The sequence below is a fragment of the Sphaerodactylus townsendi genome, linkage group LG02 (assembly GCF_021028975.2).
Source record: "Sphaerodactylus townsendi isolate TG3544 linkage group LG02, MPM_Stown_v2.3, whole genome shotgun sequence".
Lineage (NCBI taxonomy): Eukaryota > Metazoa > Chordata > Lepidosauria > Squamata > Sphaerodactylidae > Sphaerodactylus > Sphaerodactylus townsendi.
The window spans coordinates 118,242,332-118,260,157 of record NC_059426.1 but is presented as its reverse complement, the minus strand read 5'-3'; the positions used below and the strand labels follow the sequence as shown (position 1 = coordinate 118,260,157).

At 40.6% G+C, this 17,826-nt stretch overlaps 1 protein-coding gene across 2 annotated transcripts in view; it reads right to left on the bottom strand.

Moving 5' to 3' along the window:
- PALS1 (protein associated with LIN7 1, MAGUK p55 family member) overlaps nt 1-17,826 on the bottom strand; it is a 68,206-nt gene that overhangs the window by 40,631 nt on the left and 9,749 nt on the right. The window contains exon 2 of one of the 2 annotated variants that reach the window (XM_048483984.1): nt 2,723-3,238. The exons of the other annotated variant lie outside the window; for it this stretch is intronic. Coding sequence (XP_048339941.1) covers nt 2,723-3,125 — 403 coding nt within the window. The 5' untranslated portion in view covers nt 3,126-3,238. The remainder of the gene's footprint in view (nt 1-2,722; nt 3,239-17,826) is intronic. 2 annotated transcript variants of the gene reach the window in all.

Below are 17,826 nucleotides of genomic sequence, written 5' to 3'. Positions count from 1 at the left end.
GTGAACATGAGCTGGGTGTCATCTGCATACTAGTGACACCGCAGCCGGAAACTCTGAATCAGACTAGCCAGGCAGTGCATGTAGATGTTAAAAAGCATAGGGGAGAGGATCACCCTCTTTGGCACCCCACAAACTATGGGATGGCACGTGGAGTTCTCTCCCCCCAATGCCACCTGCAGTTCCCAGTCACGGAGAAATGTGGTCAGCCAACACAGGGCTGACCCATGTACCCCTATCTTAGTGAGGCGGTGGACCAAAAGGACTGACTGATATTACTCAAGATCTTTTGATATTGAAAGCAGTGGTGAGACTTAACAATACCAGCAGCACTGAACCACCTCTGTCCAGATGGAGTAGGAGCTTTTCTATGACTGCCACAAATACAGCCTTGGTCCCATAGCCAGCACGGAAGCTGGATTGGAAGGGATCCATGAGACTATTTTTGACAAAAGAATGCTTATACAGTACGTTGGATTACTACAGAATTTGTTTTCAAATTTCAACTTTATTTTTCCTACCACACTAACTGCAACGATTAAGATATAAATGTCAAGAGATGTTTATAGCTCTTTCTCAAATAGTGTGCATCTTTGCAACTTTGAACTTGTACTTGTAATTTCCATGCCACATAACAGTGTTATACTTTAAGTTATAAATAATCTTACTGTTTTAACAAAAAAGCTTAGCAGAGTTTTACATATATTTAAATTTCCCAAAACACTTCTATATTTTTCCTGAAAAATCATGACTTTCCCACCCCAAATTCCATTTCTATGATGGAAGTTTGTAGTTATACTGCGAGGAGATGAGAAAGAGGCACCCAGATTTCTCAGATAAAGTGCACACACAGATCTCATGAAGATTTTCATCCTTGCCTGTCAACTTCCTGATAACATTGTAATATAAGCTGACAGAGTGTTTCAGAAGGAGGGAGATAGATAAGCAAACTTATAAACAAACCATTATGTGGAAAGAGTTTATTGTGAGAGAGCTAAGGTACAACTCCAAGTAAGTTCATGACTAAGTAAGGGCTGAAGTTTAGATCACATCTTTATCCTGTGATATTTTCAAGTCAAGCTGGACCAAGAGGCAATACCGAAAAACACAGACATGAAACAAAACATTTATTTAGCACATTTTAAGAAATACTAAAGTGTGTTACTTATGCCAATATTTACAGCTGTGCAGCTGCGAAACAGAGCAACATAAATACTACGAGTATACCTTTCCCTGAAGAATATGCAAAAACATGGTTTTAATCTACAAGTATGACTGGATTTCCATTTACTGAACTCTAAGCTATCAGACTTGCAGGCAAGTTTGAAAGGTTGTTTCAAATCAATGGCTAGTGTTTAGTCTAGAAACCACACTGCTTCTGCTTCCCTGACCCACAACAAAGCTTTCAAATGCTCTGATCTGCTCCCTCTCTGCCAATTAGTCTAGAATGTTCCCCCCACTTTCCCCTTTGTCACTGGCCTACCTGTGTCTAGATTCCATATTTATTAAACTTTCCTATCTCTAGGGCTCCCTTCTGATTCAGATCTCCATTCCAAGCTTTCATGTCAAACCAGCATACATCACTTCACTACCACCCTCCTGGCTGACAGCACTGAGCATTAGTTGTTGCTAGACAGCCATATTAACAGCCTTAGGCACATCTGAGGTAGCCATAATGAATACTGCTGCCAATGTTGGGCAACTGCCATATTCTGAGAACTCTCTTAATGGGAATTAAGATGCTATTATCACATATTATGATCCAAGCATTTGGTTCAATCACCACAATCAATCATGATCCAAGCATTTGGTTCAATGACCCTTTCCCACATAAAGATAGAAGTGCAGTCATTAAGGGTGTGTTGGGAGTACGTGCTTTCACAGTAGAAAATAGTGCTAAAGCACTATGAGCAGGTATGTGAGCAAGTGAGCAGTGAGTTGGGGGTAGGTGAACAGGCCCATCTTGGTGAATGGAATGGAGGGGGAACAGGGAGGCTGTTTCCAGGTCCAGCAGGAGAGCACTGGTTTGCTGCTGCCGCCCCGCTGGTCTGGCTTGGTGTTTGTGGCAGGGGGAGAGTGAGTGGGCAAATGGAAAGTGGTCCAGCGGGAGGGCTTTCCCCCTCCACACTCTCTTCCTCTTCCCCCTCCTTGCCTCTCTCTTTTGCTCCAGCTGCCATTGGCTGCTTAGAAGAAGGCTGTGTCTGGGTCCTTGAGTGAGTGGAGAAGGGAAGCCAGCAAAGGAGTGACAAGCAACGAAGTTTGGGAGGAGTTGCTGGTCACTGGGCGAGTCAGACTCACTTTCGAAGGGAAGTTGTTGCAAATGGCATTGGTGAATCTCTGCAAGGTTGCCCCATTCCGCCTTCTGGGCTGCAAACCTTTGTTGTTGTGGCTGCTGCCGTGGCACAGAGCAACCCATGGCTCTATGTTTCCTACAAAGCAGGTAAAGTGTTTGGGGGTGGGGGAAGGGTTGGAGGCGGCTTGAAAGGGCTGGTGCCAGGCCTGGCAGCTTGGTGTTTGGGGAGGGTGGAGGGTGGCCGGGGAAATAGAAAGAGGTCCAGAAAATGGTAGTGGATGAATTCACAGAACTCTCTAGATCTTTTTGTGGGAAAGAGTGTGGTGGGTAGATTTTCTTCTTGGTAGAAATTAACAATCCTAGAAAAGCAAATCGTTTTTTAGGAGGCCTAAACTATATGAAAGTTTCATTCCACTTGCAAGTAACACGTACCTAAGACTTTCACAGCACAGTGCGGGCTCTCCAGGATAACTCCTTCTCCTGTATCAAACATAGGATTGTCTATTCCAGTTTTGGGAGGAATTTGAGCCAGCTTCTTTAGCCGCATAGAAGAATTGAGGTCCAATTCCTGTTTCTTTCCTTCTTCTTCCCGCCTGCGTCTCAAGTCTTCCTGCTGTTGACGAATTCGCTCCAGTTGAGCACTCCGCCGTAGTGGCATCATCCTGGTGCCCAGATCACCAGGGCAATCAACAGCCATTTCTCTATGCTTCTGAGGCTCTTCAAAAGGTGCAAGATCCATATTTTTTGCTTCACTGTCTGAATCTTCTGTTACATGTCCATTCATATGACTGGTTGTCATCGTTGTACATAAAAAGGTGTACAACTTGTCAGACATAAAATGTATTATAAAGCCTATTTTCTTGATGGTACTACTTAAAATCCATTATAATTTCAATTCTTCTTATGCATTACCAACCCCAGATGAAAAGAAATATCCAGTGAGAAAATCTATGAAAAAACATAAAACACAGGAAATAGTTAATAGGAAAAGCCAATTCTTATCTCCAATATTTCACCTGTTTTAATGAATTCAGTGGAAATATTCAATCAGCGCAATTATGTAGCGATAGAGAGAAAGGTATCCTTAGTATGGACAAGTGCTTATCTGTAAAATCCATGCACAGATCCAGCAGAAAATCTACACTGCATCCTTGAGGGAAGGAAGAAGACAGCACATGTGCATTTTCTCTAACAGAGCACCCCACTGTAAAACTTTTTTAAAAATACTTCAATAACTAGCAATTAATTGACAATACAGTCAACAGCCATAGATTTTCTATGAGCAAATGTCCTTGTTTCAGGATCCTTTAGCAGAAACCTTCAATCACAGAATTATAGAGTTGGAAGAGACCACAAGGGCCATCCAGTCCAATTCCGTGCCATGCAGGAGCACACAATCAAGGCACTCCCGACAGATGGCCATCCAGCTTTTGTTTAACACAGTATGGATTCAGGAGCACTCAAACCCGCATTTTCCAGACTCTCTGGTGACAGTTACCATATCATTACAACACTCAAGGCTGTAAGGAAAGGAAAGAGGTTTCATAAAAATCTTCCTCAAGAGCTCACCATCACTGTGTTCATCAGAAAGTGAAAGAGGTGGCTGGGATGAAGGGGTAATGTTGTTGGCAAGTTTTTCTTTAAAGTGGCCCAAAACTTATTTGAGCTTAAGCTTCTTCTTTTTTTGCTTACTGTTGAAGAATGAGCTGGTTTAATCAGATGACTGTCAAAGGTCAGACTGACCACGATGAAGCTTAATTTTTTTTAAAGTTTCTATTTACACTGGTCAACTCCCTTTACTCCCATCTACTTAAAATTTAGTATGGAATTAGAGGGAGTGTTTCACTGGCTTTCATATGCTCTTTTTACTGCTGATTACTGAGAATAACTTTTTTGTTATGGTTCACAATTATAGTTTGCTACTCTAGATGGCAAGGCAATTTTCTGGATCATACCAACCATCTGTTGCACCAACTGATTTCCAGTAAAGGTCAACAAAATACTCCAGGAGATCATAAGCCCGTGGTGGCGAACCTTTGGCACTCCAGATGTTATGGACTACAATTCCCATCAGCCCCTGCCAGCATGGCTAATTGGCCATGCTGGCAGGCGCTGATGGGAATTGTAGTCCATAACATCTGGAGTGCCAAAGGTTCGCCACCACATAAGCAGACTTAAGAAACTGATGGCTATTTTGTGTATTACTCTCCCAAGAGGTCATGCTGGCAGGGGCTGATGGGATTTGTAGTCCATGAACATCTGGAGAGCCGCAGGTTGCAGACCCCTGGCTACAGTTGTGTTCGCCACAGTTGCGCTCTATAGCTCTGTGAGTGAAGTTTGTGGAGGCAAAAATGAGCAGACTTATATCAACAGATGTAGCCTTGCCCATTTTGGGAGGCAAACCTACTCACAATATGTTATTTATAATTTACAAATGCCACTTGTATTACAAATGTCACCCACAATTTCATTGTAACAATTTTTGAAACACAACCAATTTGGGATTTGATGTTTGTTATTTTGTTTCGTTTTCAGATGGGAATATTGTAACTCTTATTGTGAGCCACCTTGAACAAAGAACAAATGTCTAAATGTTTAAATACATGTTTAAATGAATAAGCTCTTAATATAGTGGTCTAGTGTCCCACTGAAAGTTAAATGCTAATGGACATTTCTGAATAACCTGACTGAGGTCACACTATGCAGTACTGGGTTATTTGTTGTTTTTATTAATATATTGCTTTTTAATTACTATGAATGGAAACCATCACAGGCGCATGTGAGCAGAGAACACAGAATATACATCTTTTAAAAGACCTAAAAACTTCTTGCAACAGGACCCCTGCAAAACTCTTCCCAAAGATCTCCTGATTCTTAGGAGCAGCTTTTCATGGGACTCAGTGGTCTGAGAAAGAAATGGGAAGTGGCAAAGATCTCTCCTGGTCATCAAGTTTCTATTCCTTTCACATCTTCCCTTCTGACTAGACTGGTCATTAGCAATGAGCACAGAAGGTTCTCGAATATCAGCACTTCCATTCTCTTTCTCTCTCTCTAGCCTTAACTATTTAGCAACTCCTACTGAGTAATGGAGATAACATTTCCTGAAAAGGTTTCACTGCCAATCAGGCAAGACCACAGAAACCGCAGCAGATTGACAAATAGACGACCCTCAGGCCAGACAGAAGGTTGACCCATAAAATCAACTTGACAAAGCACAAAATAGTTTGTCAATGCAAGGATCCAGCTCTGTTGTTTTTACCTACAGGTTCTAGACATTCAGAAAAGATAGAAGCATCAAATTACAGATCCTTATATTCACAGTGTAGTTTACTAGTAACATTTGGTACAGCAAATGAAAGATACTTTCGTCTCAGAAATAGGCAGCGTTATAGGATCTATGAATGAAATATGCAGTCTGCACATATCCACCTTGCATTATACCCAGGAGGACACAATATTATACAGTGATTTATAAGTGAAAACATCCAACTTCAACTGATCACTGAGAGTTTTCGGCATATAGTGAGTTCATAAGTATGACACGGCCACACGTGTCACGTGATTTATACATACAGGTTTGAAAATCCATCCAGCCCAAACTTTGGGAGTTATCATATCCTAGTGCAAGACATGTCGATCCAAAAGGACATTTTTACTTACCTATTGGAATACAATGGGCTTACTTGAGGAACTCATTTGGAACCTACATAAATTCTTTCATGAACTTGCATCTTTAAATATTATAACACTTAGGTATTAGAAAAATTAGCAGTGTATCACTTCTAAAATGATGATGGTTTTGCAAATATATTGATGTACATATTGTTTTTGATAGCACAGTTGGTATATGTTGTATCTTACAAATTCAATTAACAACAATCCTGCGAGGTTGAGTTTTACAGCTTTTCCCAATATATTGTATATACCTGAATTAATTTTTGATTACTACATAACAATATATGCCTTGCTCTCTTATATACAACAACTGATTTGTTGCTGTTTGTATTTCTGTCTCGTTTGCTTGTTTATATGGTTCATTCATCTTTAGCAGTTTTAAAATAGGCATGGGTCCACAGCATTCAATCCCCAACAATAATCAGGCTACAACCTTCTGTACCAGTGAAAATTGCCAGGTTGACTTCAAGGGGAGTCCACTGCAGAGCATGTTGTAGCGAGATTACAAAAAACATGGATTAACATGGCCATACTGGCTGAGTTTAGGAAAGGAGAGAGTTCGTGAACCCGATACAGTTGGTAAGGCACTACTGAACACCCCACCAACCTGCTTTTAAATTAGTTAGGCTGGGTCCATGATTATTCTGAGCTTGTAACCTGCTCTGGTTCTTAGGATCCAGCCCATTAACTTGAAATTCAAAGTCAATGTAACATTTCTAATTAACAATTAGGTAGATTGATGGTGTAAAGTGCTGTCAAAGTCGCAGTCAGCTTAGGATGACGCCATGGGGTTTTCAAGGCAAGGGACAACCAGAGGTGGTTTGCCATTGCCTGCCTCTGTACAGCGATCCTGGATTTTCTAATTGGTCTTCCACCCAAGTACTAACCAGAGCTTACTCTTCTTAACTTCTAAGATCCAATGAGACTGGCCTAGCCTAGGTCATCCAGGCCAGGGCAGAGTTAATGTACATGTTCATTATGCAAGTATTTTATAGTTGGTGCACTATTTGCTAGCTATATGGAATTTTGGTACATGCAAAGAGTAGCGTCTGAAATGATGAAATGCGCTTTCATTCCCTTAACTTCCTCTGGACAGCAGCTGGAACTTCTCATTTATACAAGATTAGCATTCCATTGGCACTCTCTGGAGCTGACTGTTCGTTTCCATAGCAACAGCTTTGCCAGCTAGCATGCAACTCATGCAAAATAAAAAAAAACCCAACACCATACAATCACAATAGGTTTCTCTATCTTTCCAGATTCCTTTCTTGTTTTCTTACGGTGACAGTGACTAGCCTTCTAAGCCTGTTAAACAGAAAATTAGATGATTACTCAAAAGCAGAACCGCTGAACATCTTTCTGCTAGCTGTATCCAGCTCAGTTGGCAGATGGCTAAAGCTTCCTAGTAAGCAGTAGTACTGATGCCAAAACCTCTAAAGAACTGCACGTAAACTATCTGCTCTATTTATGTCAATCATTTGAGATCACTTAAATTTAATGACACAGGTGAAAAAATTACTTTGAACAACAAACACAGAAAACAGGTTCCTTTTGGGAATAGAAGTTATCAGTTTCAATTATAGTGATATTCCCAACTGAACTCTACATCTATTTCCTATATGTCCTATGCAACCGCAAGGTGTTAAATAATTCTACATATCTCCACCACCACCCAAGAAATGGCATTAATTATATGCAGTTTAGAGGTCAGGAATTAGTTTCTAGGCACAGGTAAAAGTCATTCTAGCGTCACTTTATCAAATAACTGAACTCACAGACATGATCTACTTCGCTATGATCAACAGAATGTACAACAGGAAGCGCACTGAAATATTACTTCCAATACAAAAAAAACTTGCATAGGAGGATACATACCTAACAATTTCCACCCACAAATGCATTAAACAGATTGAAAACAATCAGCCATGAACACACTTTGACCTCAGTTTCAGCTTTCCATCTGTAAAATGGAATTACTGTATATACTTGTGTATAAGTCGAGTTTTTCACCACATTTTTGTGCTGAAAAAGCCCCCCTCGACTTACACATGAGTGAGGTGTATTTTAAAAAATATTTTAGGGTTTTTACTTTGTTGGCCGCCAGGGGGCGCAGTTTTTAGGCTAGTGGCACCAAAATTTCAGGGTATCATCAGGTGACACTCCTGATGATAACAGCAAAGTTTGGTGATGTTTGGTTTAGGGGGTCCAAAGTTATGGACCCCCAAAGGGGGTGCCCCATCCCCCATTGTTTCCAATGGGAGCTAATAGTAGATAGGGCTACATTTTGCGGGTCCATAACTTTGGACCCCTTGAACCAAACTTCACTAAACCTGGGTGGTATCATCAGTATAATCTCTTACTGATATCAGCCAGGTTTGGTGATGTTTGATTCAGGGAGTCCAAAGTTATGGATCCCCAAAGTGGGTGCTCCCATCCCCCATTGTTTCCAATGGAAGCTAATAGTAGATAGGGCTACCCTTTTGAGGGTCCATAACTTCGAACCCCCTGAACCAAATTTCACCAAACCTGGGTGGTATCATCAGGAGGGTCTCCTAAAGATACTCGGAAATGTTGATACTGCTAACTTAAACATTCCTCCCCTGACAGGTTGTGTGAATGTCCCTTCTAAAATGACACCTGCCATGTGCAATTTTAAAAATATGTACACTAAAAATAATGAACTATTCTTTTTAAAAGCAGGGTAGTTTTGAGTCACAGTGAACAGGCATGTTCATTCCTGTTATTGTAAGATCCATTGTTTAAAACCCTTCCTTACAAAAAAGCTAAGGTTTTTTGAACTTTTAAAGTTATTGTTGATACCATATTGTTCTTGTTGACCCTCTTCCACTTACAGAGCTAGTTTACTATTTTTCTTTGAAATAAATATTCAAAAACATTTAACCTACTGATGGCTCAATTAATGTAATTTTATTGGTATCTATTTTTATTTTTGAAATTTACTAGTAGCTGCTGCATTTCCCACCCTCAACTTATACGCGAGTCAATATGTTTTCCCAGTTTTTTGTGGTAAAAGTAGGTGCCTCGACTTATATGCGGGTTGACTTATACACGAGTATATACGGTAGGTGTTTATTTGATAGGGTTTTTTGAGGGAATGAAGAATTATGAAGAGTTTTTCCACAACTGGTGATTTATACAAGAAACTAATAAATCTGGAAAAGAAACAAACAGCAATTTGGAATTTCAGTTTATTCCTGAATATGTTCAAATCTGACAAGAAGGGGATCTTCAGTTATTGGAAGATGTCCACTTAAACCACTAATATTGGGTTGCACTCACTTCAAATAGGAGTGCCTATCATTAGTCATCCATTTAGTTTCATTCTCTTTGTTTTGCACTTACTAGAACACAACAATGACATCAACTTATTATACAATTCTTAGGGAGCAATTTTTCACAGGACACCAATGACATTATTCAGTAGACAATGACAGAAACATTTATGAAGCAGAGTTATAGCCTCAAATATGATAGCATATGCCTGTATCACAATTCTGCTTCATACTTATAGCCCTTCCTTACAAAAAAGCTAAGGTTCTCAGAAATGGGACAATATCATGAAAGAAAATCTCTCTGCAGCTTGTGACATCTGAGGCAAACTGGTATTTTAAATGTTCTCACTATAGACATTTTTCATCTGCATAATGAATGCTAGTTTTGACTTATGTACCTGATAATGATGTTGTGTGTAATTTGTGGGTGTTTCCTGTTAAACTGTAATTCAGATAAGATATGTTCTACAAGGTTATAGGAATATAATAATGCCTATCAGAAGGAGAGAAGCTGCATTAAACTGAAAAAATACTCCACAATACCTTTTCTTCCTACTTATTAAAAATTGTTTTGCTTACACAGCAGGAGCTTTAGAACTCAGACCAGCACATCTCCAGGATAAATACAAGTAGAGGTAATCAATGAAGCACTGGATGTAGGAAACACTGACTTCCAAAGACAAAGAAGAACATGGCTATACGACGATTATCTACCCAAGTTACATAACAGTATGGTCAAAACACTTAAAGACAGAAGCTATCTTTCTAGAGGTTTAAGGTTCCTTGAATATATAAGACAGCAAAGATATCAGATTTTCAAGGAGAACATTTCATTTACTGCAACTTCTGTCAACTGCTTTTACTCTTAGACCATAGCATAGTTTTACTCACCAAAACAGTTATATGCCTTGTGACACTTACTATGGACAGAAGACAGATGGAGGAAAAAACAGAATATACCATGTGATCCCTAAGACTTTGGATAAGCCCATAGAAAGAGCCTGGCTGGATCAGATAAGTGGTCAATCTAGGCCAGGACACTGCTTCACATGGTGGCGAACCAGTTGCCCTGGAGGACCAACAAGAAAGGCCATGACCTTTCTGTAACACTGTCTCCTAGCCACTGGTATTCAGCTGTTTAATCCCTTTGAACATGGAAATGCTCTTTGGTCACCACAGATGGACCTATTCTCCATTAGTCATTCTTTTAAAACCATCTGTGCTCACAGTCATGACTACTTCCCCTGGCAATTAATTCAACAATTTAATTAATCACTGAATAAAGAAACTTTTCCTCTGGTCTCCATCCTGAATCTACTGCTCATCAACTTCATTGGGAACAGTCCTAGTATTAAGGAATGACACGTTATTGTGGAATCAACTTATTGCTCCAGGTCCTGTTTTTGTCAGAAGATGATGATGTCACCAAAGTTTTCTGAAGACCATGTTAAATAATTAGCTTTAGAGAAATAGAAGGAACCAGGACAGTATCTTCTTGTTCTGGGCCTTCTTTTCCACCATCAATTTCCCAACTGAAATGAACACAAAATGACTCTTTTGGGAAGTAAGGTGAGCAGGATGAATGACTGCAGAGTACCTCTTTAGCAACAGGTTAAAGTAATCCCATATTTTACGCTGTGCAGTCTCACATATGGAAAAATCAGCAAACTTTCTTATGTGTATATATGTGTATATATGAATATATTAACCAAATTTGTGGATGTTCTTGGTAGCTATTTACATTTAAATCCTGCCCTTCCTCCAAGGAAGGAGCTCAGGGTGAGATATATCACTCCTTCCTCCTCCAATTTATTCTCACAACAAGCTTTGAGGTTGGGCTGACAAAGAATGACTGTACTGACTCAAGGTCAGCCAAAGAACTTCATCGTTGTGGTGGGAAAGGATTTGAACCTGGGGCTCCTGGCTCTTAGCCCAACACATTTCTATTAAGAAGAAGGGCTCAAGTCTTTCCTGGTGCCATGCTCACTTTTGCAGGCATTTGAAGTAGTCAGGGGCACTTTTCCTTGGACCATGGGGGTGGGACACAGTAATCTAGCAGTAAAATGAACTGGATTAGGAATTTACACCTTGAAAAAAATTGTTGTTGTTTTTTATTCGGATATCAGGGAGCCAAAAACACTGGTATTCCTAGTTATCCAGGATTTAAATACCAGTTTGCTATTTGGATACACGTATTGGGTGGTGGGGGTGGGGGTGTCCAATATTATTCAGCTCCTTTATTCTTGTTGGGAACTCTTTCCAGAGGGATTAATTTTTGAGCATATCGCACAAAAATTGCAGCAGAGCTGATGGTGCCTGACCTTTAAATAACCACCAAGTTTTAAGTGGGAAGCTGAACAAGGTACTCCTAGACATCCTCCATTATTTCATTTGGGGGGAATTCCATGCTTTCTCCTGGGGAAAGAATAGCCAAAAGCAAGCAAAGCAACCACTGGCCAAAGCCTCTCAAAGCAGACATAACCCACAAGCCAAATAACCAGCACAGAACCAAGGAATCCTGGCAAAAACATGGTACAATGTGGCTTGCCTTTCACAATAAATGTAAAACCTCCCAAGACTCAAACCCAATGTACAGTGGTACCTTGGTTTTCATCGATAATTCGTCCAAAAGGAATCGACGAAGAAAGGAATCGATGAAAACCGAAATCGACGAAAACCGAGGCACCATTTCCCATAGGAATCAATGTAAATCCAATTAATCCATTCAAGGCACTCCAAAAAGTGCCTCAAACAGATTAATTGGCTTCCTCAAACCCCAGTTGGGAGGCAGAGGAGCTCCTTATTTGGGCAGTGACATCAGTGCCTCCCAGCTGGGCTTCCTCAAATCCCAGCCGGTTTTGGTTTTTTGCCAGTTTTGGTTTTCGTGGACTTTTTCTGGGCAAATTTTTTCTGGGTTTGAGGACGAAAACCGAGGCAATCAACGAAAACCAAGACCAATTTTGCCCAGAAAAAGTCAACGAAAACTGAAACCGACAAAAACCGAAGTCAACGATAACCAAGGTACCACTGTATTTTATCAGAAGAAGTGGGCTACAACTCACAAAAGCACATCCCTGCCAAAATGTTAATTGTCTTTAAGGTACTACTGGACTCTTGCTCTTTTCTACCAACATGGACAGATTAACATGGCTACCTATTGTGATCTAATGTCAAATCAAAGACTCATTCAAGCTAAACCTAGCAAGAACACTGTTGCAAGCCCAACTAATGTAAAATCAGAGAATTTGAGCCAATATACAACGTAAGAATCACAGGCTATGTCAAACTCAAGGATCCCCCACAAACCCAACCAACTTTGGAAAAGAATATATTATAAGATCAACAAAATCAACTTCAAAGGACACAATCAAAGCTAAACCAACATAGAAAGTCAATATCAACCCTTAGGAAGACAAAAACACACAGGAAAAAAAGGAAAAAACTTTTCCAAGGAGGCACTTTGCAAATCTTAGTGTCCAGTTTAGAGAGGTGTGTATGGATATATCCAGTCTGACTATACACATACACACACCCCTCTCTAAACTGGACACTAAGATTTGCAAAGTCAAGGACTCTGTTGAATCTCATTCTCCTCTGCAGGTACAGTAAACGTTGGTATAGCTGTGTGTACAAAGATGTAGTCATCCTATAACTAGTGTTTGGGACTGACATTTGTCAGTATGCTTATATGTGCCTATCCTAAAATGGCTGTCCGTTTTGATAGTAATTTCAGAGTACACAAGTATAGTCCAGTCTAATCACACACTCTCATCTTAAAATATTCTACCAAGAGTAGATGAGAACAAAGAAGCATATGGTGGCACTCCTCACCAAGAAATCATGAAGGTATCTCATATTTCAGTGCCTTACTCTGCTCTTGGGGAAAGCACTTTGTACCCTACTCCAAAACAAGGAGATCAATGTTTGGGACACCTGATTTCTGAAATCTCTCTCTGACAATGTCCTTTTAAGTGTCCCCTTATAAATTAGTCGCTGAGAGCTTTCAAGATAGTTGACGTCACACTATGGATCACTGCTGATTTGTTGTCTCCCAGAAATGTGCATGAGGAACTGTCTACATTACCACATACTCTCTGCTTATGCAAGTAAAACTCTGAAGTCACACTGCCTGAGGCTACATGCACAAAGAAGTTCCTTATAGGAATATCAATACTGATGATTTAATTTGGCTATACAGATTTTTTTTCCAAGTGTTGCTTTGGCAGCCACTGCCACCACAGCACAAGGATCTGAACTGGGGTACTGAAGTTAAGCTCTGTCAATAATTTTGTGGTTGCCTCTGCCTTTTGCAGCAGTCACTTTTTTTGCTATGCTCACCACACCATGTCAGAATTCCAAATGTGCCCACCGGCTAAAAAAGGATGGGGAGCTCTACTGTAGTCAGTGATAGACTGACCATTTCTCTAGACCACATCAGCCAGATGGCTTGCATTACCTGGGCAGGAAAGATATGCCCACTGGAAGAAGTTAGAATTTTCAACATCGAAATAAAACCATCTGCAGGATTTTCCCAAGGTTTTGTTAGTAACCAAATAAACCACAGCTTGAGCAGCTGTCACATACATGGAGTTTGATGTATGTGACAAAAGTCATGATCCTTAATAGCCATAGGAACCATCAGCTACAGTGAAGAAGCAAGAAAACCTTGAGACAATCCTTGCTGATGGCAGGCATCAAGTACAGTCTGAGTAAAGCAGAACAGAGCATGCATCCAGTCTCGAGAGGCAGACAGGATTCTTGGAATTCTGAGGCTGATCACTTGTTTGTATGGCCATTGCTCTTTCTGGCTGCTTAAAACTGCTGGGTAGAAGGTGGATGAGAGAATCCAGTTCCATCAGGCATCCCATACTTTTTAACACCTACAGGAAGTTCCCGGGAGAGAGAATCCAGAGATTTGGGCTTGGCTGTCACAAATATGTGGATGATACCCAGCTCCATCCTGCACTTCCAGCGGATCCAAGGAAGGTTACAGAAATCAAGAACCAGTGCCTGTGAGCAGTTTTGGAATGAATGAGAGCTAATAAACTTTATTCTGACAAAATAGAAGTACTGCTGGTGGACAGAAGGATGACAGGAATTGAATTCCCTCTAAAGTAGAACATTCATAGCTTGGGGGAGCTGCTGGACACTGGACTACCATTCACATTTTGCTAGATAAGAAGGTGATAGCCATGGCCAGGAAAGGCTTTCACTGGCTTTGGCAGGTGAATCAGTTGTGGCCTTTCTTGAAAACAAAAGTCTTGCCACTGTGGTTTGTGTCATAGTAATATCTAGATGTAGGCTAATATAATATGCTATTCATGGGGCTGATCCTGAATTGTGGCTGGAAGCCACACTTATAAAGAATGTTATTGGTAGAAAAGTGACTGAAATGTCACTCCAGTCCTGCTCCATCTACACGGGTTCCAAATTTGCTTCCAGCCCAATTCAAGGTGCTGATGTTTACCTTTAAAGTCCTACACAGTTTGGGATCAGAACATGTAAGCATACCCATTGCTCCCATATGGACCTACCTGATCACTACCGTCATCTTCAGGAACCCCACTTCAGGTGTCCTCATCATCTGAGGCTAGACAAGTGGCAATCTTTTCCACTCATGGCACCAAAACTGCGGAATTCCCTCTCCAGAGTTTCATCTGTCCCTCTCTATCATTGTCTTCCACCAGCAGGTGAAGACTTTTCAGTTCTGTTTTGCATTTACTGCTGCCCCCCCTTCCTGTTTATGTATTTATGTATTTATTTTGTTTTACAGATACATGTATCTATTTTACAGACTGGTCTTAATGGGTTTTTTTGTCAGCTTTGGGGCTCTACGTTGGGTGGAAATACTGAACAAAAACATTAAAAAATAATAGTAGGTTACTGGACCTTCACTGTTGATCCCAATATGGCTTTTCGAACTTGTGGGAAGACACAGCTTCAAAACAGTATCCTCCATCTAATGGATATTCGCAGGGTCTCTTGAACTAGAAAACAGTTTTACCATTTGGAAAGAGCACATAGATGCTGTGCCCCCTGAGATGCAACATGCATTCTGACCCCTAGGGCTGAAGTGCCATGTCCATTACTGACCATGAAAAATCCTTGACATTCACATGATCTATTCCCCTCTTCCCTAGTTACATATGTCCACAAATAAGGTATTATTAATATAATGACTACCTCTTCCCTCTGTTCCGGGTTTTGGGTTCTACTCTGTGTCAGTTAGACATTTAATCTACTACTATCCATATATATATAACACTGGTGTATAGCTCCCCCATCTGTGGACACATAAAGCTGTGGATCAAGACCATACCAACACGAAACAATGCATTTGCCAGTTGAGTTGGTGGTGGCTGATGACACGGGAGGTTTAGACAGAGCCTCACCATGACTGAATATGCTGGGAACGGTTCTGTACCCAGCTGCCCTTGCAGCAGATGCCAGGAGAGGCTCTGTGCTTAGCCATGGCAGCAACAGATTCCAGGAGAGACTCCTGACCCATCTGCCGTGGTGGAATACTGCAGGTGAGGCACTGAGCTCAGAATGGCTCCCAGGCAATGTTTCTGTCACTATCAGGCTTAAGGTAGGTGGGGGGCCTTGGAGTGGGGAGAGAGGGGGGCTCTCCCCCGCACCCAATAATTACTGGGGGCTTCTCACTTGTTTTTTAACGTTTCCTATTGAAGGCTACCATTCACTTTTCTTAATCTTAGAAGGCTGAACATCCTATATAATACCTGTTCCACATACCACCATTTTGTTCAAATTTGTCTGGCAAGCTACACAAGATGCTAACAAGAGGCCATAAAATCACAGCCTGCATTAGCTCCCCCCCCCCCCCAGTGGAAGCCTGCACTGTTTTGTGTTATTATTGTTAGTTCAAATAGAAGATAATATTTCATAGATACTACATAGGATTTGGAGGGAGGGATTCAGCTAATAGGAAATCATGGACAGGAGAATGAAAAGGTAGGCGGTACTGCAGATGGCAAATTCAACAAAAGTTTCACAATGAATCTTCCAATATATAAACAGTATTTATTCAATGATCATGATATGACATCACTCCATGGGCTGGGGAAGGGTGGTTTATAAATAAATACATACATAAAGACTAGGCACTTGCACAGGGGGGCATCTTTACCTTTTTCCCTGCCATCTGCTGAATCTTCAGGTTGGTCTCCTGCCATAGAACTGTGGCAAGGGACAGTGAAGCAACAAAGTCTGTATTTTTTCTGCAGGTGTCCAGACTGCTGCAGAATGTCATAAGGTAAACTTTGACAAGTCAATAGTGTAAGTCAGTTTCTTGGGAGCAGCAGCAGCAGCAGCCCATTGCTTTCACATCCTGCATGTGAACTCCCAAAGGCACATGGTAGGCCACTGCGAGTAGCAGAGTGCTGGACTAGATGGACTCTGGTCTGATCCAGCAGACCTGTTCTTATGTTCTTAAAGTGTAGTGAACTGAAGTAGCCACATACATTAACAGGTAATTATACTAATAAATAAGCACTAAAGCAGTTCTTAAAGTAATGTGCAAATAAGTACCAGCCTGAGCATCCAGCCCATTTGTGCGCATATGCCACAAAGCAGCTTGAGCATGGAGTCTTGCTTGCTAGATTTTATTTATTCACTTAATATATTTTTGCCTTCACACATTCATCAGGAAGTTAGAGTAACAACACTAGTTGCAGATTCCAAGTCACTTTGAAGGACAGCCCCACGGAGAACATATTATAATAGCCAAGCCTAGAAGTTATAAAATCATAGCAAGATTCCGACCCAGCAAGTGTAGCTGACAAAAGGCACTCCCAGACATTGCAGGTACTTGTTTTTCCAGATGGCGTTCAGGACTAACCCTCAGGTTCTACATCTGTACTAACAGGATAATGACCAACCCTTTCACCGCAGATAAAGCTTCCCCAAAAGCACTGAGATTACTAATCATCCCACCAGATATCAATAAAACATCTGGAACAAATATAGTAACTTTATCTACGGTATTAAGATTCCTTTATGGGTTTCCAGATCTTTTATGGGTGAAGTCATCACGATACGCATCTACCGGTAATCAAAATATACAAACCTGGCCACAATACAAAGATATTCTAACTAAAACAAATAATACCTGCACACTTAAACCAAGATCAGAAATATTGATAAATGATTCTCCCTGTCAATTGGACATTTACTATCATCTAGAAAAATATTTGTAGAAAGACAAAAAACGCTGGACATTTCTAGAAAGAGGCACGACTTTGGACCTTATATATAAATCACCAAATAAGATGGCTATCAGGATAATATGCAACTTACTTTTAGAATTTAAGACAGAGTCGAATTTAGTGAAGGATAATATGATACTCTTGATGAGGAACCTCAATAAAACCATACAAATGGAGACCTGGGAAAAACTCTGGAGAAAGAACATCAAACTGACACTTTCTACTGATATAAAAAAAATGTGAAAATGTTTTACAAGTGGTATCTAATACCTTCACAATTATCCAAAATGTCTCGACACTGTTCATCTCTTTGTTGGAAGTGTGCGGAAAGAGATGGCGCCTT